This window comes from Hemibagrus wyckioides, linkage group LG18, assembly GCF_019097595.1.
Source record: "Hemibagrus wyckioides isolate EC202008001 linkage group LG18, SWU_Hwy_1.0, whole genome shotgun sequence".
NCBI lineage: Eukaryota > Metazoa > Chordata > Actinopteri > Siluriformes > Bagridae > Hemibagrus > Hemibagrus wyckioides.
Window position 1 is genome coordinate 10,086,060 of NC_080727.1, and position 26,358 is coordinate 10,112,417.

The 26,358-nt window shown below is 36.8% G+C and overlaps 1 protein-coding gene across 2 annotated transcripts in view; it reads right to left on the reverse strand.

Moving 5' to 3' along the window:
• Window positions 1–872: 872 nt before the first annotated feature.
• Window positions 873–26,358, reverse strand: part of olfm1b (olfactomedin 1b) — a 29,360-nt gene continuing 3,874 nt past the window's right edge. Inside the window, exons 1-6 of one of the 2 annotated variants that reach the window (XM_058416479.1) lie at window positions 20,862–21,368; window positions 12,977–13,126; window positions 12,130–12,285; window positions 8,556–8,775; window positions 6,154–6,260; window positions 873–2,944 (exon numbers count right to left, since the gene is read on the reverse strand). In XM_058416479.1, coding sequence (XP_058272462.1) covers window positions 2,282–2,944; window positions 6,154–6,260; window positions 8,556–8,775; window positions 12,130–12,285; window positions 12,977–13,126; window positions 20,862–21,011 — 1,446 coding nt within the window. In that variant the 5' untranslated portion in view covers window positions 21,012–21,368 and the 3' untranslated portion in view covers window positions 873–2,281. Of the gene's footprint in view, window positions 2,945–6,153; window positions 6,261–8,555; window positions 8,776–12,129; window positions 12,286–12,976; window positions 13,127–20,861; window positions 21,369–26,358 lie in introns of those variants that run through there. The other variant, XM_058416480.1, reaches the window with a different exon arrangement.

Sequence of the window (26,358 nt, forward strand, 5' to 3'; positions counted from 1 at the left end):
ATGCAAAAAACCCTTTTTTGTGGTGCACCTTAATAATAATAATAATAATAATAATAATAATAATTATTATTATTATTATTATTATTATTATTATATAATTATAATTATACATTTATCAAGCTGAATATCAACTGTTGCTGTAAATGTATGCATAATAAGACTAACTAATGTATGTATTGCATATTTATGTAAAGAAGTTACTGTTGTGTATAAATTGTGTATTTTTGTTCTGTTTACAGCATTCAGTAGACTCCTTTATCCAGAGTGAATCACAGAAGAGCTTTGAGGTCTCGAAAACCTCATAATACCTTTTTCTGAAAGAAGTTTGTGAAATCCAGTTGTTCTCATTACATTACTAGCAATATTTAAAGAAAAAAAATTACAGAAAGCGAGTCAACACAAACCAATAAAGTAAACCAAATAAAAATAATAATTCATTTGTGATTAAAAAAAGCCATATAATGGAGGGTGGACTGGTCTGTGTCTGCATAGCCGTACACCAGAGCCCCAGCTGAAAGAATGATTTAGCTTTCATGTATTATTATTAATAATATTATATTTTGTTAATATATACTATTATTATTTTAATATTAAAAACATTGAGTTGAACTAACTGCTATTCCTTTCTTTCTACTTTTCACTGATCTGACCTTTCATGCTCCTAGCTGTCAGTGCACTTGAACTTTTTTTGAGGTTTGTGGATGTCACTATTTTCAAATATACATCTGGGAGAAAACTTTACTTTGGCTTAGATCATACAAACTAGAAGACTTAAGCAATTATTACTTTGAGCAAACAAATATGCCAAAGATGATTAATTAGGCTTTTTTTTTTTCAAAATTGTGCACAACTCTGATGAATAAGGGTATATCTGAGCCAATCAGAAGGCAGTATGTAGGTAGCATGCTTGAGTCCCCTTGAAAGGGTCTAAAGGAATCAGGAAACATTTTGAGCATTCACCTCAATTCCAGAGAAACATTATGTGTCCTTCAAGTGAGTAGACAGTTCTGTTTACCAGTTTCATTAAAGTTGTGATAAATATTAAAGACCAAATTGTTGCATTTTCAGACTCCATCCTTAGAACTAGTGACAAATATTGACTAAACACATTTCATGTGCAGCATGCTAAAAGTTATGAATAACTGAATAAAATGATTTATTTACAACAAATTAAGATAGAAATAAAGAGAGTTTTTCCCATCCAGGTATTCTCATATTCACATCCACAGCAACCCTAACTAGGATAAAGCAAATACTGAAAATGAATGAAAGATTATAGGTGTTGGTAAAGGACACAGACAGGACATACGAACTGCAGCAGTGAAGTTTTCCATAACAACTTACTTACAACTTACGAAAGAGAACCACGGCCCTGGGCTCCAAAATCCGCCAAAACACAAACATATATACATATATAGATCATAGAAGTATAAACATTCCAACCATAATGCTTGCAATACTAAAACTCTTCATGCAAAACAAAACACATTTCACTAATAGTCACAAACACAAGTAATAAAAGTCCCACATGAAAGTTCTACCTGAACTTCCTCCTTAGTGGGCATCACTGCAGTGCATGTAGAAACAGTAATGCTGAGTGGATGTCTGCCTTGATATGTTATTCAGTATGTTAGCACAATGTTGCCGTTCTTTCATTTAATGCATTTAATGTCTTTGGTCCAAAAGGATACATTGCTTCACATACATTGGGGCTTTAGAAATGGTAGGTTCAAGTAAAATCTCAAGAGATAATAACAGCAGAACTTAACCAACAGTCAATGCCCTTATTAGCCTAGAACTAATTAGCTCATTTTTAATGAGTACTTTATTTTGTCTTCAGCAAATGTATTTCAGCATTTATTTTTGCTTTCACACAGAAAAAGGTATGTGTTTTGTGTGTGTGTGTATGTATGCTTGTGTGTAGTCAGATAGAGAGAGAGAGTGAGAGCTTGTATATATAGGAGGCATGGTGGTGAAGCAGATGGCACCTCCTCCATTTTCTAAGAGTTACTGTCTGTATGGGGTTTCGTGTGTTTGCTTCATATCCACGCTTGGGACTCCTGCTTCTTCCCACCTCCCAAAAACATGCTGGGAAGTGGATTGGCTATGTTGAATTCTTCTTAGTTGTGAATGTGTGTGAATGAGAGTGCATCATGCCCCATCCAGGCATCCTATTCAGTGTCTATCCACAGCTTTGTGTCTGACCGGAATAAAATGGATATTAAACTGCTTAAAACATTAGTGATGTTTTAAGTTTGATGATCAGTGCTTAAAGTTATTATTAGTGAATTAGGTGAAAGAGGGTAACATTGTATAGCACTTGGTGCCCATTGTTCCAGGCGTAGAGGGCACGATCCCGTGGGTTGTAGTCCAGCATGGAGATGTGAGAGTACTTATTCTGCAATGGGACATCTATATACTCATAGCTGGAGGAGTTGGTGTGGTAGGCATAGTAGACCTTTGTCCCTCCAGAGTAGCCATTGGTTACATAAAGTGTGCCACAAATCATAAAAGATTCACCTGCGCTGCGCTTTGGATGATTGGTTGTCCATGACTTAATGACCTGTAGGGTAAGTGGGTTGAGCTTGCTGATGACAATGTTGCCTGCATTTTGATTTGTGGCATAGACTGCCCAAAGCCCATGTTCATCCACCATTAGGTCAATGTCAGAGTGACCACCCCATGCATAGTGGTACACATTGTTGTACCCAGCACTGTCCAGCCTCTGGGTCTTGCTGATGGTGGAGGTCTTCAAGTCAAACTTGATGATAACATGGCTCTGGAACTTGCTGAAATAAATTGAACCATTGTAAATCACTTGGCCTGTTCCAGACCAGGGGTGTGGCAGGCGATGGGAGGTGAAGTTGTCTGACGTCATAAAGTCTGACATGGAACGATACTCCCGCACAAAGCGGTTGTTGTGGTACCCATCCATATACCACACCTGTAGATAAAAACATAAAACATTGCATAAAATAACATCTCATAAAAACCTCTCTTCTCAAACAACAGAGGAGATAAAAACAAGACTTGAATATACAAGGATACAAATCCTTCTGCATTAAAACCCTGCTTTTTATGACCAAATCCTAGCACTGCCCAAAATCCTACCTCAAGGGAAAATTGAGAAATATGAATCCTACAGAGAAGTGGAGATGATGCTTTCATCTGGCTCATAACTACAATCTATAGGTTCATCAAACTTAATCAATCTTTATTTCACACAATAGAAGGTGAGGGAAAAGAGAGAAGAAGACGAAACCTACAAGGATACTAGTGCAAATGTAAAATATGCTTCTTGAGTGCCAGATCTATCCACTTATTTAATAATTTGCCTCAAAAATTGGATAGCATATATGCTCTATGCTTGTTTCTCTTTTATGAAATGCCAGCCCAGCATTTCTTTTGCAGAGCTGACTGTTTTTCTATAAGACTGTATCTGTGAGAATGCATTTATAAGAGCTGTGCATGCATGGTTAGGATCAGCAAAACCAGCTTGACTGTATTCTGTTGGTGGACATTAGAAACGCGGTGAAACATTCTCTCACTCATACAAGACATGCTGAAACAGTGTTTCAGATCAGAAAGCAAAGCAGAGTGCATCAGAGTGCTGTTAGAGTAAACCATTTAACAGCATTATGATAGGTCACATCATATAGCGACTACAATCAATTTCAGAATTATCACCATCCTCTTCCAAAAACATATGCATTCAAATCAGCCTCATTTCTGCTGCCTGTACTCAAAACCATATTCTTACTACTCATAGCTTATAACCATAGCTGAGGACAGGAATGTAACACTGACTTTCTAACATATAGCTTCATACATAAACTGCATCACTACTACACACCTATGCAGTTACTGTAACACTGCTGAAACTGCAATAGTTTTAACACAATATTTTTCATAAATAAAAAATTTTTAATATTGAAAATTGTTCCGCAATACAGTGGTTTCACAAGTATCAGCACTTACATGATTACTGTTTGATTTGGCTTCAAGTGCAATATTTATACTATATTGCCAAAAGGTTCGGGACGCCTGCTTTTGTGCACTGGTGTACAGTCATGTTGGAACAGGAAGGGGTCATCCCCAAACTGTTCCCACAAAGTTGGGAGCATGAAACTGTCCAAATTGCCTTGGTATGCTGAAACATTAGAGTTCCTTTCACTGGAACTACGGGGCCAAGCCCAACCCCAGAAAACCTGAATTCAGTGATTTGGAGGGGTGTCCCAAAACTTTTAGCAATATAGTGTATGTGTGTCTATCTATCTATCTATCTATCTATCTATCTATCTATCTATCTATCTATCTATCTATCTATCTATCTATCTATCTATCTATCTAAGAGACACTTGCAGAGGGATTGTGGTCGACTGAGGGATTTTAATCCCCTCCTTGCAGAACATTTTAATCCAGAACATTTTTTTCCTTTCTGTTCTCCAGGTTGTGTGAATAGATTGCCTTCTTCAGTTCTGGCCATAACTTACAACTCTGGAATACAATTTAAATCCGGAGACGTAAGAAATGACTGTACTGCATATATGTCCGAAGGCGCAGTGGAAAGTGCAACTTAATGTAGGAGCAATACATCTGAAATCTTATTTTGCATTTTACTAAGGTTGCAACCAATTCCAAAAACACAGGGACCACCCACCAACTGCATTCTGCGGCAGGCTCAGGTTTCTGTACAACAGTGGAATGAATCTATTATAGAGCTGTCACAAAGCTCAGGACTAAAGAGGAAATGCATGTTCAGTAACAAAGGTACTGCAGGCACTCAAATCAGAATGGCTAATATGCTATTCAAACCCAAATAAATGTTATAATCTATATGATTGTAATTTTTGTGCCAGAGCAAGCATCTCACCAAATGAGACTTTAAAAAGGCTAAAATGTTAGCTCAGGTCACACAAATTAATTCTAGATTTTCTGTCACTTTCCAACTTACACTATGTTGTTTTAAAATCACCTTTCATGATATTTCCAAAATTCCAGTGATTGTCTTGTCCTACAGTCTCCTATTCTGCAAGCAGAATCTTTCAATCTACGATGTATTTTCAGTGCTTAGTCATTACATCATTTGGTAAATATGGCAACAAGCAAAAACAAACTATCCATAATGTTATCAAAGAGTGCAATCAGCACGTATAATATCTGTGGCTGCAGCACTTTGTCAGAGCCAGAGCCAGGAGGTAGGTGAGGCTTAACTCGGACAGCTACCATATACTAGGTTTTACTGAAGAGCATGACAAGTGTCCAAAATATGGGCTTTGCGGTAAGAAGCTAGCTAATGATGAAGAGGAATCAGGAAAAAAATATCAGGCTTCAGATTTTTGATACAGTAGAAGTGGAGTTCCAGGTAAGAAAAAGGTCCAGGAACCACAGGTCTAGATTACCATCTATTTTACGACTGAACAAAATGGGGTATAAAAATACCTGCTGTCAACTAAAATATGATGTAATACAGAAATAAATAACACAATCATATAGAAATGAAAACACGACACATTGAATAGGAGTCAGGAATAATGGCTATATATTGCTGCATGGTTAATTGCGATCAAATTAATCACTTTATTCAGCAATGACTTCCACCTAAGTCATCCAGAATCTTATAAAATAGCACTTACTCCAGCACAATGTTTTTAACTACTTCTATTGAACTAGAAATACAGCAATAAAAACTGAAGTTACAGCTAGTTGTGTAGTTCATAATTTTAACAACAACAAAAAAGAGTCTTCAAGACAAGCATCGTCTCCAGTTAAGATGCTGTGTACTTCTTCCTTTTTACGTAGATTTTACAGGGAAATTATGATTAATTAATTAGTAGTAATTAATATTTCATGAAGTTTATATTGCCCTCGATGACAGGGCATGTATTTACAGCTTAAAACAACCAAATAAAGGGGTTTCATCTAACTGTCTGACAGTGTCACTGGACAGTTCTTCATATTAGCTGATATTGTGCAAAAAAAATAGAAAATTCCATCTTTTTTGTACTCAAATTCCACCCTACATGCACATGCAAGTAGCTATATCTTAGGTTTGAATACCACAATTATAATATTAACTTGTCACTTTTGTCTCTTTTTCTGCGTTTAAATTAACTCAAATATTTGATATTATTGCTCTTGGTATACACTCACCCTATGATCTCCCTCGGGAGCCAGTGGGTCAGTCATCCAGGATCCGAAGCGAGATCCAGATGTTTTAATAGTTACAGGATCACTGATGCCAGTCAACTTTCCACATGCTGCAAATACACACACACACACACACACACACACAGAATAACAAATTTATTTTATTTATTTTGTAATCTCCTAGGAATTTTAATATAACTACTGAAAATTATTTACCATTAAAGAGATCCCTGTCTACAACATTTGAAAATGATTAAATCTTATGTCTTAATTCTCTGTTTACATTGGTGGTGTGTATTAATCTTTCAAGAAATATGGCTGTTGTACTCGACTCTACACTTGAGCTTACTCTTACAAAAATCGACTATATTTCGGGGAAGTGACATTGCACGTCTTTGCCCTTTCCCAAAAATCAACAATGCTAAAATGCTAGTCTATGCTTTTTTTTGTTCTATTATAGATTAATTAAATAGATTAAACATTTTTATTGGTCTATCAGCTAAAACTCTGAACACACATTCACAGCTCAGTTGCTAGATCATTAACACATCAGATCTGCTATATCACACCTGAACTGTTACCAGTTATATTATTTATTATCGCTTCCCATATTCAACATAAGCTTCTTTTTATTACTTTCAAAGCCTTTCACTGTCTGGCTTCTGCTGTCTCTATGAGCTTCTACATACCTACCAAACAGCTTGCACCATGAGGTCCTTTGGCAACAAACTGACATTGTGTGACTTTGCAGACTGAATAGTGAAACAAACCCCCAAACTATGGAAGCTCTCTGCAACTGCAATTCTATTGCTTCTTTTTAAATCACATTTTTATATATTATTATATTATATTATATTATATTATATTATATTATATTATATTATATTATATTATATTATATTATATTATATTATATTATATTATATTGTATTATCCATCCATTGTCTATACCTGCTTTATTCCTAATTAGGGTCACAGGGATCTGCTGGAACCTATACCAGCACACATTGGGCGAAAGGCAGGGGTACACCCTGGACAGGTCGCTAGTACATCACAGGGCCACATATAGACAGACAACCACACACACTCACTCCTATGGGCAATTTAGAATTACCAATAAACCTAATGTAAATGTTTTTGGGCTGTGGGAGGAAACCCACGCAAGCACGGGGAGAACATGCAAACTCCACACAGAAATGGTCCCTGCCTGTTCGAACCTGGGATTCAAACCCAGGACCTTCTTGCTGTGAGGCAACAGTGCTAACTAAGCCACCGTGCTGCCCTTATATTATATTATATTATATTATATTATATTATATTATATTATATTATATTATATTATATTATATTATATTATATTATATTATATTATATTATATTATATTATATTATATTATATTATTTCTAAATTGTCCATAGTATATGAATGGGTGTGTTTGAATGTGTGTGTTTTTGCCCTGTGATAGACTGTGCTTAACTGTCCACAGTGTACCCTGCCTTATGCCTCTGCCTTCTGCCCATCTCCGGCAGATAGGCTCCGGGTTCTCCGCAACCCAGTAGGATAAACAGTGGAGAGAATGGATGGATGGATTATATTACACCCCTGCTTTTTGCCATATGTGCGCTGGGATAGGCTCCAGCAGACCTCCGTGACCCTAATTAGGAATAAAGTGGGTATACACAATGGATGGATGGATGGATGGATGGATTATATTACATTATATTACACTACATACATATGTGGACTTTATCCATAGCTTTGTATATGGGCCTTCCCCACAAATTTGGAGTCATATGATTGCTGATGGCATATGATTAAACAAATTATTTTTTTTGAATACTATGTAGATGTTTAATGTGTATGCAGCATTTAATAATTGTAATAATTTTTAACCTCATTATCCAAGTCATAAATAATTTTTGTAATAATAATTTTTGGCTGTTTTCACACTGATGTCAGTATGATAAAGATATAAAACATATGCTTAATAAGTCACATGCATATCTTAAACCTAATGTAAAGAGGGATTTTGAACTTGTGAATGGTGTTTAGTTTTTATTATCAGGTGGTTAATATCCACTATCATCTTTAGTAAGAATTCTGTTCATTCCTCCAGTACAGATCCAGTGATTGGTAGAATCTATATCATGGGGCATCACAGATTTTCTGGTGACTTATAGTGACCAGGTGTGCACAAATGGTCAGTGCCAATCTAAATGAGAAAGCTACAGGCTCTATTTGAATGTTTGTACATTTTATGACAATGTCCTCATGTATTTTATCTAGAACCAAATATCATTCTTGGCATATTAACAACCCTAACTTAGATACCAGAAGAATAAACTTCGCCGTATTTGTGTTTACATAAAAGCACTAGAAACAATTGTGTAACAAATTTACATACCAAGTTTCTGCATACACGCACGTAGTCTTTCCTCCAAGCTGGTAATGTGCAAGTGCAATTCATCATAGTCATACGCTCCCATCTCCTGCTGAAGCAATGCCAGATTGGCAGTCACGTTCTGCACTTCCTGCTTGAACTGTAGAACAAGCTGCGCGTCTGCCTTGTACTCTTCCAACACAGGAATCAACGGTCTCAGTTCTGCCATTTTCTCTTTCATGGCCTGTAAAAATTTCACAAATTGTTCTCAGACCTCCTACATAGGTTTTTGGTACCCAGCCCTATTTTTTTTTAATTAGGAATCACTTTGACCTCTTAAACACAATTTCACTTTGTCAGCTCAAGAAGAGTTTTTGGAGCATATAAATTATTGAAATCAACAGAACTGTAGATCTTAGGAGATGCACCAACATGGCTTAGGCAACAGTTTAAATTATTTGTAGTAAGGGTGGGAAAATGAATTTTCAGAACAAACAAAGTCTGGATGCAAACAAGTATTTCAGAGGACCAAAATGAATACTAAATAAATAAATAAATACTGCAGAACTCATCCATGAACAAACTGGCTGTAGTTCACTGACTCTGTTTATTTTTAGGTATCTCATTGGAAGGAAGACAAGCTTAGCAAGAGCTTGCAGATTGCAGAAGGTTTTTCATTTTTATTTACCTTGTCTGGTCTGATAAGTGAACTGATGAAATGTTTTGTTGTCAGTGACGGAAATATAATGTCAAAGACAAAGGACTGAAGTATTTGTATATTCTTCCCACATCCCACATCTTTGTTCAGACTCTGCAATGCTAGTCAAATGTAGTTATATGAAGCCCTACTATGAAACAAAACACTAATTTGAATTGTCTTTTTTTTTCTTTTAGCCAAAAATGAATTATTAATACTTAAAGGTAACCGTTCATTCATATCACCATTGTCAGTGTTGATTCATGTTAGTTACTTATCCAGACTTTTGTAATCAAGGACTCTTATGTAACTGGACCCTTATGAATTTTAATTGGTCACCTCTATTTTAGACAATTACTATTGGTAATGGCTTCACATTTTTTAAATCAGTGGATAGCTGCATGGAGAGTTGGGGCTGTTGTTCTGCTCAGCTTCTGTGTCTAGGGGAATGAAAGGACGATAATGAAATAAACAGTTCAGCTAAAAGTGAGATGGAGTATGAGGTGGCTCTTCTTCCAGAAGAATTTTTTTTTACATAACTTTATGTTATGAACAAAATGGCCAAATTTTCAAATGAAAGTCCTTCTGGAGTGATTATAAAGTTTTAAAACGTGGGAGAACTTGTGTGCTGGACATCTGTGATGAGCTCTGTGAGGAAATGAATGCTGCCCAGTCTTATAAGAAAGGGTTCTGCACATTTGGTTACCTACATTTTTTTAACATAATGCCCTTTTTAATTTTGATGCTGTTATTTTACTGTGTTGTAGTTGTTACCTTGGTCCTTTGCTGGTATCAGAAATTAGCAAGCTAGTATTACTGTAGGCATGCACACAGGAACTAATAATAATAATTTGACCACACTTTAACTAATAGTTAGTAAGATGAACTGCTTTTCTCTTGTGTTGTCATATGGGCAATTTCAGCTACGACTGGTGAAATAATCATCACTTTTGACTTTTGCAGTAGGCATAAAGTCCTTTCTAAAACCATTTGCTTAGCTTTATGATTTCATACAATTTCATTTTTCTCCCAAACAAACAGGTTGTTAATAAAAAGTTTTGATTATTAATGATATATCCTCATCAATTTAGCAAGCTGGAGATATCTGAAAAGAAATAGACATTATAAACCAATGAAATCAGGCAAAAGCAGGTTTAAGCATTACTGGTTTCTTTAAACAGGTTGGGGTTAAATGAGCACAAAAAGTGCACTTAAACAGCATCATGCTTCATCCAGAAAATAAGAAAAATAACACCATCTAACCCTACTGCTTAACACCCTTCTGTGTGTATGTTTCAGGCATCTAAGTCTTGGTGTGATGATGTGTAAGAGAATGTGTGAGGATATGTGTACAGTATAGGTATACAGTGTAGAAGAGCATTTATGAGGCCAGAAACCAAATTATTGCACAAATCTGAGCAGAAATCAAGTGCTCAAAAGACAAAACAATTTTGGAAAGCACTTTATTGATTTTCATGTATTCCAACAGCAAAAGCTAGACATGCTCCATTTGACATGTTACACAGAACACTGGTTTGCAGCCATCTTTCATTACCTCTAAATATTATTGCAATAAACATATATTGCATCATAGCAAATGAAATTAAATATGAGCAACTAGAATTGTAATTAGGTTCATATATAGCAATTTCACTACAAATAAACTAGAATACTGATCATGGCTTACGTAAAAGACTCAAATGACACCTAATAAAAGAGGTGCATGCAAAGAGAAATCTATTCAGAATTATTAAAGTTTAATGGAATACAAGAACTGTGACAAACGGTGTGATTCGTGCCCAATCGTGGGTTAGACCTGCCTCTTCTGGCCTCAGGCTCTTCTATAATGTCTTTATAGTTAGCCCTGCAAGCAAGAAACAACAAACTGAGCATAGGGCACTAACTCTCTAACCTAACTAATACACACTCTCATGCACACAAAGGTACATACGCATTCACTCATGCATGCAACACATGCACATTAGGCTTAGGTTTAATGCTCACAATATTGGTTACAGCAATCTGTGCAAGTAAGTAATCATGCAGTGCTCTGGGAGTTTGATGTCTTTGAGCTCTGTGATTGCTCAGTGACTATTCTGTGGAGATTTCTGCATGTTTCCATGTACAGAGTGGTGCAACCAACATCTGATAGTTTTACAGAACAAATGTGAATGAAATTCTATACTGGGGTATGAATGAATCAATACAAAGTCTGTCTGAAAGTTTTACTTTTAACCTGTGAATAATTAATTATTTATTCTGCATTTTTGATGGTAAACCAATGAAAATAATAACAATAATAATAATAATAATAATAATAATAATAATAATAATAATAATAATAATAATAATAAACTAACCTCTCAAGGCTAATTCACACAATCTCTAAAAGTTCCTTTAGAAGAATATAAGCTACCAACTTAACAAGTGCTATTCCACATCTCTTCTGGTAGAGTTTTATTTTAAACCCTAATCTACAAAGATATAATGCTTGAGCAATCTGTATCTGAGTAGCAGCAAACTGTCTGCTGGGATATTACTCATCCATGAAAAGAAAAATAAACTGCATGTTGTTTATTCTCTGTCCCACTGTCTCATGACAGATATTATTGCGCCCAAATTCTGCTGCCATATCACGATTGTATATTTGTGCATCAAAAAACAATAATAAATTGCCAACAAAGTGGTGAATGTGCCAAATGTCTGTGGTGTGAATTTAACAAATGGTCACTACACACTGCTCCTGCACTACAGCAATGATGGTCCTGTTTGAATTCAGAGTATGTTTCTCTAAGATGTATTCCTTGTGTTTTCCTGTGTGTGGCTTGTGTCTATACATTATCCAGAATATTTAAAATCTGGAAATTTTGAGTGTGTGTGTGTGTGTGTGTGGTAGCATACCTTGTATTGCTTGGCGAGGTTTTGTTTGTGAGTTTCCTCCACTTGTCGGAATTTTGTTTCCAAACCTCGGAGCTGGTCCTCCATTCTGACCACATACTGTAAATCCTTCTGTGTCCGCTGGTCCAGCACCTGGATGGACTTGGTCATGTTCTGCACCTACACACCCACGCATATAAACACCCACACACACAGACACAGAGAAGACAAGGAATAATGTACTCTATTAGAGCCCTATGTCTTCTGAGGCAAAAAAAGACATTTCAAATATAATAACACAGACATGCACAGAGATTTGTACAGACATTATAATCTTTCTGAACAAATGAAATAAATTTAAGGCCAAGCAAGGACAGTTCATTTCAGCTTACAATATTCACTTTTTTCTTGCAACAGGACAAAGCACACTATCAATGGAAAACAAATAAAAATGGAGATAGGATGTATGTGAATTATGAATGGAATAAAGTATGTTATATTTTTGTACTTTAAACTATCAATCAAACATATTAAAATTGTCAAACCATACTATATTGTAAATATAATCAGTTTTTATTGAAAGGCTTGAGATTCTCTCTCACCTCATCTATCTATGCATTACATCTTGTTTTCATGAGCAAGGGATGATGTAATTGTAAGGGATCCCATTAGGCCATGAATCTGTGTGTGTTTGTGTGTATGTGTGTGTGTGTGTGTGTGTGGTGTTGTTGTGCATTAATGTTATGATCTCACACACCACTGGGTGTCATAAAAGTGTCTTGTTTCTCCCAAGGACATAGTTATCTTGAAAATGTCTCCAACATGCAAATTGGGCCTGTAGCAGCTCAACAAATGAGTCTGAGTCAGTTACCTTTTCCAGGAGCTGCCTCAGTTGCTTGGTGCGGGCATCTCTGGAGCACATAGTATGCTGGGGAGCAACAATGGTACACACACATCTTCCCTCAGTGTCCTGAGCTGAGCTGTACACTTGCCATGTTTCATCCAGGTTAGAGGGCAAAACCTAAAAGGGTGGGTTTAAGGGGATGGGGAGGGGTCAGGTGTTGGGGGATGATAACAGAGAGAGTTAGCACCTTTCAAATTTTATTTAACAAAGTTTGAATTCACAGACAGGTTTGTTATTGCTCGAGGTTTATGTATGGGTGTGTGTGTGTGTGAATTTATGGCATAATATATATGGTATATCAAGATGTTTTGTACCGATTGTGTAAATAAATACTGCCTCATACAATCATTTGCAATAATCTAATGTTTCTTACTCATAAGCAGTTAAATTCATTCTTTTTATTGGTTATTTGTCTCTGTTCTCAATAACTTATAATGAGCTTTTACCTTGTCGCTCTGTTCTGTCCTATTTAAATTATGCCTTAGTGGTAAATGGCTCTCCTTGTAATGTATACTACTCATATTACACTCTGCTCAAAAGAACAATGGAGTATGCATTGAGCAAAATTAAGGTGAGGAACAGTATGTAGTTCAGCACCACTGTTTGGCAATTTTATGTAACCACAATATACAATCCAATAACAATACACCAATCAGGCATAACATTATGAGCACTGAGAGGTGAAGTGAATAACACTGATGATCTCCTCATGAAACAGCCTTTATTTGTCACATATACATTACAGCACAGTGAAATTCTTTCTTCGCATATCCCATCCTTGGAGGTTGGGGTCAGAGCGCAGGGTCAGCCATGATACAGCGCCCCTGGAACAGAGAGGGTTAAGGGCCTTGCTCAAGGGCCCAACAGTGGCAACTTGGCGGTGCTGGGGCTTGAACCCCTGATCTTCCAGTCAACGACCCAGAGCCTTAACCACTTGAGCCACCACTGCCCTCATGGCACCTGTTAGTGGGTGGGATATATTAGACAGCAAGTGAACATTTTGTCCTCAAAGTTGATGTGTTAGAAGCAGGAAAAATGGACAAGCGTAAGGATTTGAGCGAGTTTGACAAGGGCTTAATTGTGATGGCTAAACCACTGGATCAGAGCATGTCCAAAACTGCAGCTCTTGTGGGGTGTTCCCGGTCTGCAGTGGTCAGTATCTATCAAAAGTGGTCCAAGGAAGGAACAGTGATGAATCAGCAACAGGGTCATGGGCGGCCAAGTCTCATTGATGCATGTGGGGAGCGAAGACTGGCCCGTGTGATCCGATCCAACAGACGAGCTACTGTTACTCAAATTGCTGAAGAAGTTAATGATGGTTCTGATAGTAAGGTGTCAGAATACACAGTACATGACGGGTCAGGACAGTTTTGGCAGCAAAAGGGGAACCAACACAATATTAGGCAGGTGGTCATAATGTTATGCCTGGTCAGAGCTTAAGAGAAAAACAGTATTTTGGTGTGTGCAAATGTTTGGACAGCCTACAAAGTCTGTAATTAGTAAAATTCCCTTTGACATATATCACAGCTTGCAAGTCCTTTTTTTTAGCTGCTTAAGAGTCTATGTATTCTTCAGCTTGCTTTCTTTAACTTTCCTTGCAGAGTGCTTTCAGTTCTAAGATATACTTGCGGCATCTTGCCTGCACATAATGTATTAAGATGTAAGATGTATTACATCTGTATAAGATCTGTCTAAATATATATGTGATGTTCCAGTCACAGAAAAAGATGAGGGTCCAAAAACTTCAGCTTGGAGTTTTTTGAAGTAGTTCTTCATGGTTTTGGATCATAAACCTGCTGCAGAAGCCAATCTCTTTTCACTTTCTTGACTGAATGAGTCACATTTGCTTCCAGAACTTTCAGATATTTATTGGAAACCATTCTTGCATTTATGATTACAATGTTTTCTTTGCTGGCAAACAATCCCAAACATAATAAATAAAAATTAATTCAATAAATAATTAAATGAATTAATAATTTTTAAAAGATATTTTCATCAAATGCTGCTCATTTCCCCCCAGAAGATTCTGATTCTGTCAGTTGACTCTTCCCTGCAGATCTTGGTTGTGCCAAGCAAATACACATCAGTTGGGATCCCATGAGTGTTGAACATTAGCACAAGGTTTGAAGAGTCATGGAATCTATACACTCTGGTTATAATAGAATTGTAGTATTAATAGTTAGTTGTAGTATTAATTTTAATCATAATTCTTGACCTAAACATTATAAATCTGTCCAAACGTCTGTACAGGCAACAATTAGTTTGTTTTTCGTCAAATATACAGTACCTATGCATTAACATTTGTGGAAATTGCAGTGACTGTGTTTATTAATTTTCATTTCAAAAGATGTAAATTTTTTCATACAACTATATATAAATCCTGTAAAATGTTCCCATTTAAGAAAATACACTTTCACTGAAACAAATGCACTGTGTACAGATCTTGAACTATTGAGCAGGGCAAAACAATGAAATAATTAAATAATCTGTGTTCATTGGATTGACAGAAGGCACACATGTCCGTTCTGATTTTCTGTTTGGTTGAATTTTGTTTAATTAAACACACACACACACACACACACACACACACACACACACACACACACACACACACATAAACAGAAGCTTATGCAAAGTCCCATCTGCTCACACTACGTCAAACCACATTTCCCTGCCGTCTACCATCAAATTCACCATCAAATCCTGTGTCTCTCAGAGAGCTACAGAGTCATTCTGGGAAATAACAAGCCAAATGTTCCTCAGATTGAAACAGTGCAGCAAAGCAATGAAATTTCCCAAAATTCATAATCATCTTTCAACTATAATTAACTATCTAGCATGAAATCTTCAAGACATCACATACAAGGAAGCCATTTGTACTTATTTTTTTGTCCAGTCTGAACAACAATAAAATTAAGAAAAAAACCATCAGTAAACTACCTGAAAACAACACATATTCCTTTGTTCACTGTGCAAGAGAGGGACTATCATGTAATATTCATTATAACATTATTTATTTAACATATACATTTCTCACATCACCCACAAAAGAAATGAAGAAAGAGTAGCCATATTATATATGGGTTTTTTTGTAGATGTTTATTAAATAATCAGCATTGACATGCTGGGTTAACAATGGGCTTTAAAAACCAATACAAATTTTCCTTCTGCATTAGCTGTCTTAAACTGCTTTTTTGTCCTTTTGCTAAATCTGAATTTCTGGGTTTCCATGATGTTGATTATTGATCAAATGATTTGGGCAAAGTTATGCTGGAAAAAAGAACACAGTAAACATATTTATACATTCCATATATATTCAAAATAAAGAGCATACAAAAATGGCCAAATTGGTCAGTGTTAAAGTAAATGTGTGCACCAGTGGTCAAAGGAACATAATATTTAATGACTTTTCTTGGGATGAGATTTGTTGGATAATCAAACACGCCTTCTAATTCTACAGTCTTTCCTGATGTTTATTTCTTTCTACATTGTAAAACAATGCTGAAGGCGGCCGAAATACACAATAATGTCCTTTGATCAGTTGATACTGAGATATGTCTGCTACTGATGCTCTGTAAAGCCTTCATAACGACTCTAATCTGAGGTGCTGTTAATTGGTGATTTTTGAGGCTGGTAACTCTAAATGAACTTCTCCTCTGCAGCAGAGGTCAGTTTTGGTCTTGCTTTACTGGGATGGTCTTCATGTGAGCCAGTTTCATCATGGTGCTTGATGGGTTTTGCAAATGCACTTGACAATACTGTTCTTGCAAGAACTATTCCAGAACACCTGCCCTTCGTGTCTTAAAATAAAAACTGACTGTTTTTTGTTGTCATTACATATGGATTACTTAAGTCCATGTGTGTTATTTCATAGTTTTGAAATCTCCAGTATTGTTCTAGAATGTAGAAAATAAATCCCTAAACAAAAAACATTGAATTAAAAGGTGTGTCCAAACTTTTGACTGGTAGTGTATATATATATACCAATCAGGCATATTATTATGACGACCTGCCTAATGTTGTGCTGTTCCCCCTTTTTGCCGCTAAAACAGCCCTGACCTGTTGAGGCATCGACTCCACTAGAACCCTAAAGGTGTGCTGTGGTATCTGGCACCAAGATGTTAGCAGCAGATCCTTTAAGTCCTTAAAGGATACTTACAGGACTTACAGGACTTAAAGGATACTTTTGATAGATACTGACCACTGAAGACTGGGAACACCCCACAAGAGCTGCAGTTTTGGAGATGCTCTGATCCAGTCGTCTAGCCATCACAATTTGGTCCTTGTCAAACTCACTCAAATCCTTACGCTTGCCCATTTTTTCCTGCTTCTAACACATCAACTTTGAGTACAAAATGTTCACTTGCCTAATATATATCTTCTACTAACAGGTGCCATGATGAGGAGATAATCAGTGTTATTCACTTCACCTAGCTGTGGTCATAATGTTATGCCTGATAACATCTGTTTAACTTGTAACATGAAAGTAAGGTTAATAATAGAACTTATATTACACATTTTTCAGTTTTACTCAAATTAGGGTGATGCAAAAATGAGTACACCCCACAACAAAAACTACTACATCTAGTACTTTGCCTGGCCTCCATGATTTTTAATGACAGCACCAAGTCTTCTAGGCATAGAATGAACAAGCTGGTGACATTTTGCAACATCTATCTTTTTCTGTTCTTCAATGATGACTGCTTTTAAAGACTGGATGCCGGATAGAGAGTGATGCTCAAATTGTCTCTTCAGAATTCCCCATAGGTGTTTGATTGTGTTCAGATCAGGAGACACACTTGCCCACTGAATCACTTTCACCCTGTTCTTCTTCAGAAATCCAACAGTGGCCTTAGATGTGTGTTTAGGATCATTGTCATGTTGGAAAAGTGCACGACAACCAAGGGCATGGAGTGATGGTAGCATCTTCTCTTTCAGTACAGAGCAGTACATCTGTGAATTCATGATGCCATCAATGAAATGCAGCTCCCCGAACCAGCAGCACTCATGCAGCCCCACATAAGGACACTGCCACCACCATGTTTCACTGTAGACACCATTTTTCTTTGTATTCCTCACCTTTGCAACGCCATACAGTTTTGAAGCCATCAGTTCCAAAAACATTTTTCTTGGTCTCATCAAGTATAGAGTCCCAGTAGTCTTCATCTTTGTCAGCATGGGCTTTTTTGTGCCTGGGCTTCATTCGTGGATGGCACCCATGCCTGCCATTCCTCTGCAGTGTACGCCGTATTACGCCGTGTCACGAGAAGCAGTCACCCCAGATTAGCTTTTTACTTCTTTAGATAACTGTAGTGAACTTGCATGCCGATTTTCTTCAACCCTTCTCATCAGAAGACGCTCCTGTCAAGGTCTTAACTTCCGTGGACGGCCTGGGGGTCTCTGTGAGATGGTTGCAGTTCCATCTTTTTAAAATTTTTGTACCACTTTTGCAGTATTCTGACTGATAAGTAAAGCTTTGCTGATTTTCTTGTAGCCTTTTTAAGAAATTATTATATCTTGTGACATTTCTATTCCATTGCTGACAGCATGAAATGGGTGTTCTTTAAGTAACATCCTTTTATAGTCATCTGTCTGCTGGACACCTCTGGAATGAATAATTAAACTCACCTGTGGTTGAATTCTTGTTAAATTAGACATTTGTAGTCTAAAATTTAGCTTTGCTCCAGGGGTGTAATCATTTTCACATCACCCTAATTTGAGTAAAACTGAAAATTTTGTTCTCTAAGTTACATTATTAACCTTACTTTTATGTTATAAGTTAAACAGATGTTATATAAAACTTAGTCTGGTCAACATTTTGGAGATTTTGTTTTTGTGTTCATTGAGATACTGCTTAAAATGTTACTTTCCAAAGGGGGTGTACTCATTTACACTGAGCACTGTATATATATAAGAAATATACACACACACACTAAAACATAGACAGAAACATCAGGAGATCTTTCTCAGCAACTGTCCATTCTGAAGGCTTTCAGGCAAGCAGCTAAATATCAACATGACAGTACCAGATGGCTCACATTAACAAACACTGATTTAATTTATAGCCAAAGAAATGCTCCTGCTTGCTTTTTTGGCTCATGTTAAAAGCCTAATAAAAAGGACATCAAATTTAAGTGTTAATCATCATGATTATTTATCTTATAATAATCAGAGCATACTTATATTTACAAATCTATTCTCATTTGTGTGCCTGTGTGAGAACAGTAGCTGTAGTTCTCAAAATGTTTCACTGAACTGGCTTTTGTCTTGCTCAGCACAACAAGATTACCACACAAACTCAAACACATTACACGCCAGACCAAAAGAGTCTGTTTCTTAAATGAATCCTTGGGATCAGTAGATTTTGTCTTCCCATTCTCTCTCACACACACCCATACAAAAAAAACAAAACATTCCTACAAGTGTACTACAAGTGTACTCATTTACACAGAGGTACATTGTGACAAGTACATTGAGGGTGTAAGTTTGTACTACTATCGTACTATTGTACTACTATTTCCGATATAAGTAGATGTTCAGAAGATGCTAAGGTGATGTTTAGTAAATATTTCCGAGTGTATGAAATATTTAGTTGCACACTGAAATATTGTTACACTCATTAGATTTTTTTTATGTTAACAATGTTTAATCCAACTTAATGTTCATTATACAGTATACTCAGAATACCTGATACATCAATTAGAATACATAAATTGTATCTGGGGAAGAGATTTCAATGAAATTCATATTAATTGGTGCAGTGGTAAAAGGTTTAGTCTATGGTCAGGATTTAAGCAAGATTTCAGCACTGGAACATCTTCCACTCCCAAAAGAAGAAGCATCTTCATGTGTCAGTGAAACCATCATCACCCTCTCAGTCCAGTAGTTTCTGTATAACATGGACAAAGCTAGCTATGTTTTTTCCCAGTCTTTAAGTCAGTTTAAATTTCTCATAAAATGGCCTCTTAGCTGTGAGTTGATTCTGTATATTTCATATTTTCTTATGAAACACAAAGTCAGAGTGAGGTCATGTTGAACTGCATGACTGACTTACACAAACCTGTCAGTAGCTTTGTGAATTAGTTAAATAGGAACAGCATTGAAGAGCACAACATTTGGTGGTGGATGTATGAAAAGCACCACTGCACTGTGTCACATGACAGCAGAATGTCCAAAACAGGAGAAACACACCTAACATTACCAGTCACTTAAAGAACAGAAAGGGATTTGTTAATTGGCTAAAACACTCTGAACACTACAACAGTTAAAGTGATTAAGTCTAGACTACACCTTAATTGCTACATAGCTAGCACCACAAAACAGTACAGTTGTAATACAATATTCTTACACTGTTAAATAATCATCTACAGGTAAAGCGTTCAATCAGGCTGGCATTTATTTTACTCTGTACACGTCTGTTGTGATAACATAGTGGTTGTGTAAAAATGAACATCAAATATGTTATCCTGAAGGTGTGTGTAACACATTATGTGTTACTTTTACAGTATAGCTTTTTTATGCTTTAAAATGTTAATTCTTAGTAAAGTCAAGCTCTTTTCTTCTATGCAGAAACCTTGTGGAACACTCCAGCCTGACAAACACTCTCACTTTCTATAAGTTATTTTATGTATGTACATCCAAACAGATCAGTCTCTTCTGATAAATCAAGGGGACACTTTTAAAAGAAGAAAAAAGGGCACATGGACACAAAACGCCCACCCTGGGAAGCACAATTATGTTTGATAGATAGATAGATAGATAGATAGATAGATAGATAGATAGATAGATAGATAGATAGATAGATAGATAGATTCTTCACTTTTTGAGAAAGAGTACAGGCTTGCGCACTTACTCCTATGCTTCGGTCTGGGTAAGGGGTCCGAGCCGCGCTCAGCGCCGTGCCGTTGAGGCCCACGAGTGATGGGAGCGTCTGCGACATCCAGTTGGTGATCATGGCCATCGTGCTGAGCACCACGCCGATCTTTAGCAGTGGCACCGACATCTTTGCTCTCCACAGCTCTCATTCATTCATAGCACCGTGCGCGCTACCGGAGAGCCGTCACAACACCTGGGAGAGCCTCGCGCTTTGGGGTCGACGTCTTCTGCTCATCTGTGTCCAAACCGTACGGTGCCATGGTGGGTTTTTTTACGTTTCGGGAGCCGGTGGGCGACGGAAACACAGTACATGTGAAGTGTGAAGGTTTTTCTTTTTGTCAACCACGTCCCGATGTGTGAATCTCTCAAATATTAATGAAGAAGCTTTAGAGCGCGCGACCCCGATCCTTCCCGCTCCGCTTGAGGAGAAGAATGCGCCGCCGCGCGCCCCTTTATTAATAACTGATGTGCAATGACGTCAGGGCTACTACAGCACCACGCCCTCGACAGGCGCGCGAGACCCTGGACTCCAGCGCCGACGCAGCGTGAGCAGCCAAGGTCACGTTTAATTTACTAGCAGGTTTCCAGCAGGTTGATTTCCCGGATTCCAGTTAAACAAATGTTAAAAAATGATATGCTGTTTTAGATGCACAGATATGGGCGTGGCTGTGCACTAATATTAATTGAGAATGAAGGTGCACAGTAATTCAGTTACTGCTCTTATTAAAATGAATGCTTTATTTACGAAAAAACCCAGCTCTGGTACAAAGGTAGCATTGATCCCGCAGATTGTATCTCAGTTGTATCGGAAATCCTGATATAATTAACAGCAGACCGAGATAACGTTTAAATGCATGCGTATAATTTTCGTGCTGCAAATAAATAAAAAAAAACACACACACAAAAAACTAGTTGCTTTGGAGTGCAAGAGCATCAGTATGACTCGCTCGCCCTCTAGTCGCCGTTCACAGCACTGCGCTCTCCTAAAGCACACTGATACTGTACATCACACTGCATCACTAAAAACCTTTCAGTAATTCATTGCCTGGATTAGTGTTACATCAATGATCGCGTATATCAGTACAGTAGCCTTTTATGCAAGGAAGCACGATCGATAGAGAATGCATCTTGTGCTCTAATATATGTGCCAAGATACAGCCAGGAAAGTCAAGCGCTGTCTAAAACCACCAAGTGCATTAATTAGTCTGTGCAAAGTAGCCACAAGCAATAATATACAGTCATCCCCAGAATTACTGCCATCCTAGTTAAAGATAAAAAGGAAGCTATGGAAAAGAAAAAAACCATCTTTATGGTTCATTAATCATGCACTTAAAATATGACAGACATCTAACCTTTAATTGGGATAATTGTATACCTATTGAATGAAAATAAAACAACCTCATCAAAAATATGTCGCTATCATTGTCTCCCCTGCATTTGTGCAACCTCCTTTTGCCAACATAACAGCAGTGACTCCTCCTATAATGCTTGCAGAGAATGCAGAGCAAAGAATCTGAGACCACACCTCGATACAGACTCTCCTGTGGACTCAGTTCTTCAGCTCATTTCACAGCTTTTCAGTATTGTTTATCTCAGGATAAACTAAAAGATCCAACCCCAGTACACTGTGTCCACAGCTTTTGGCAGACAAAAAAATCATAGAAGGTCCACCATACGTACAGGGAGTGTTCTTTTCTTTTAAACGATCCATTTTTGTCACACCAAACCCAATTTTTTTTTGCTAAGAAGCTCTGTTTTCTCTCATCTGGTCATAGGATCTGGTTCCAGTCGAACGTTCTTTTGAACAACCCCCAAGCCATAGTACAATGAAAATGAAATATGTAAATATGAATCAAAGAATAAAATATGTAAATATGAATCGATTGAAATATGTAAATATAAAAAAAGAAATAGAGAGTCCAAATGTGAGGGAGAAACAGTTAAATAAAGATGCGGTGTGTGAGAATTCAAGAGCAAGATAAAATAAGAACAGAGGAATATCAGGAACAATAAGTACAAGGGAAACTAGGAAACGAGTGAGTTTCACTGTTTCTCGGTGGCAGGGACATGTAGAGGAGACTTGAAATAGCTATACAAAATCTTGGTTTTGGGCAGAATAGAAACCAGCCATAAAAATGTTTTTATAATAGCCACATCTAAAAAACAAACAAACAAAAAAACACCTCACTAATGGTATTTCTGTAAATAGACAGTTTAGGAAAACACCACTGACCCTGATGTCTTTTTCTATTTAACCCATCCTTTCCCTCCTCAGTTAATAAGTATTTGTTTATTTATTTTTAATTTAAAAATAACGTTTAACCATTAGCTAGCCAGCAGTATGGGGAACAGTGTCAAATTTGCTTAGAAACAGTCGGCTTTCATGCAAATATATAAAGTACACTGGTTAATGCAGGTTTCTGGTCCAAGCAATTAAGCTTGCACCTGTGCAACATTAACACAGCTTACAACTAGCTGCATGAATACAAAGACAAATTTTCAACTTTGTATGATTATACATGTATAATTTTAGTGTAACTTGTGGTCACCCTTTCAAGGGTGCCAGGAACCCCCAGGCACAGATTTTCTTACTTGGTGATGCTGTTCCAGACCTTTACAGTAGCTGTCTTCAGCTCATACATGTTCTTGAGAAATTTTGCCTTCAGTTTTGCTTTCAGAAATTGAAATGCATGTGCAATTAGATTCAGGTCTGGTGACTGGCTTGGCCATTGCAGAACAATGTTCTCGATTTGGCCAAATGTTATGAAGGGGTTTTTCATAACCAGAGAAAGAAATCTGTCATCCACCACACATCTTGTGGTCCTTTTGATGTTCCTGAGCTCATGAGTGTGATCTTTTCTTGAAGCTTCCAAATAAAATTAGTTTAGCCATTCCTAATCTTTTTGCTATCTCTCTGATTTTACAGCCTACAGCAGCAACTGTCCAATTACGATTGGTCCTTTAAAAACGGGGGCCACATCTAAAAAGTGCAATAATTTCTACACCATTCACCCCATAAAAAGCTGAAAGTCTGCACTTTAAGGAGATATTTGTTATTTAATGTCACCTCCAGTATACTCTGGTAAGCAGCTAAAATAACAATAACTCTGTCAATATCCAAATATTTATTGAGCGTGTGTGTGTGTATTTTTTTTTTTATGAAAGTCCACATTGTGAAAGCAATATAAATATTCATCATGCGTTCATCATCATTAACAGCTTTTATGGTCTATCACCAGCGCATCATCTTGTCTAAAGCTGTCATCAGTATTTTCTGCTATAAAAGAAAACTGAAATAGAAGCTCTTAAAATGGCCTCATCCTTTAATTTAAACCAAAGGATTGTGTTTATTTATTCATGCGGAATCTGCAAAATGGTGTGTGGAGTGCTGTGAAAGAAAACCAAACAAAAGAAGAAACTATTGCTGCAGTCTTATAAATTAATTTGGCCACTTTTATTGAATTTAATTATTCATGTAATGGCTCCCTTCTTGGCATGGGCTCGTAATTATGTCAGGATGCTGTGGTTTTTATGTTCAGATTAGGCTAGGGTGCTATAACAGATTCGCGGTCTGATAACCATAAAACCCAGCACAATAGTGTCAGGTATGTCATAACCATATCCACTTATTCCACCACTCCATCCACTCATTTATCTATTAATTCATCTAGCTATACATATATACTGCATATACATACAGCACACTCAGTCACCCAAATGGAGTAACTTAAATGATTCCCTTCTTCTCTCATGCTGTGTACGAAATGGTTCCTACACTGAAAAATCATGAAAGAAGATTTGTAAAGAAGTAAACAAACATTGCTCTGGTTTGCTCATCATTGTGTATTTGTCATGTCCCATTTGCTATTCCACCAAATATTTGACCAACATCAAATCAAAGCAAATGAGCCAACCCATCCTCCAGCAAAATCACTGTACTGAAATGTATTAAACATGTAGGCTACACACTACACACACAGTACACACACCACACACACTGTAACTTTTGCTATTTCTTACTTCTAGTATTTCTAACTCCTTTGACTTGAACCACAACGAATAAACATGCAATGCTAACATAGATTACTTCATTACTCATATATTAAGGTCCAGATATGAGGGCTGACTTACATACCAACAATAATTACAGCCATAAGTTAGCAATTTCCTATTAATAGTACAATAGTACAAGTGGACAGTTTCTTTCTACCTTAACATTGATAAGAACATTATTACAGAAGAAGAATGCAGCAAATATACCACTGAAAGCTAATTTCTGGCAAGGCAAAAGCATAAGACATGAAATGATGATGTTATCTCAAAATATTATGAAAGTTACTTAAATTCTAAATGATAACATATAATAAATATTTAACGTGGTTAATTAAGACTTTTTCTAGAATGTTAGTATGTCCTAAATAATAAAGGCAAATAATTAAATGTCATTTGTGACCATAAATAAATAAATAAAAGTAAATAAATAAACTGCTACAACAGGCACAACAGTGATATTCACTTAGGCCTATTTATTTATGTATGTATGTATTTATTTATTTTTACCTAAGAAAAATGAATGAAATCTGATTTCAAATTGAAACAGACACATTAGCATACAGTACAGAAGGCTTACTAAACGTTGCCAATTTTTTTTTCTGAGAACCTTCCAAAATCAATTATTCAACAAAGAGGAAGTGTATATGCCATATACTAAAAACACGGTATACCTTATGTATAAAGACAAACAGACAAACCTGTGCAATATTGATTTTTCACTAATCATTTACTTTTTACTATTTTAGAATATCATGTAAACAGTTTAATCATCCAGAAGTGTTAGCTTAACAATAAAACACAGGAAATTAGCATCTTACCAATTTTGAGTTTAAGAAGAATCGGGGAGGCATAAAAATACTACCAGCTGTGAAGTTGGGAACTGTGGCAATTGCAAAAACTCAGCTGGACTGTGATTTTGCACAAATACATAATAAACTATCAGCCCCACCATTGCCCACAACACACACTAAGGTGATGGTCCAGAAGGCACTCATTGAGTTTTTGAGTGTGCTGTGGTTGCATGGGTACAAAGGGGTTGCATGGGAACATTGCTCTGACCCTCTGACGCACCACAGGATTTCTCATATTGAGATGGGACATACTGCATACCTTTGAGCATTCAAAGGATCATATGAGGCACTGGTGAATTTAGTTTGCAACCAATATGCTACTCACCAAAACTGAATTGGCAAAGGTGAATCAGGTAAAGATGAGATCAGTACATGAGGGTATTTTTGAATACAGACTAGTATTCAACATCAATTTCTATCTCCTCCCAGGAAGAACCAGAACATGATGACCTTGCAAACCTGGGTATTGCCATTGGGAATTTCCCTCTAGAGCAGTTGGGAGACAACACCCTGCGATGTATGCAGGTGGTATGCAACATGGTGCAAACATCAAATAGTGAAACCTCTGGC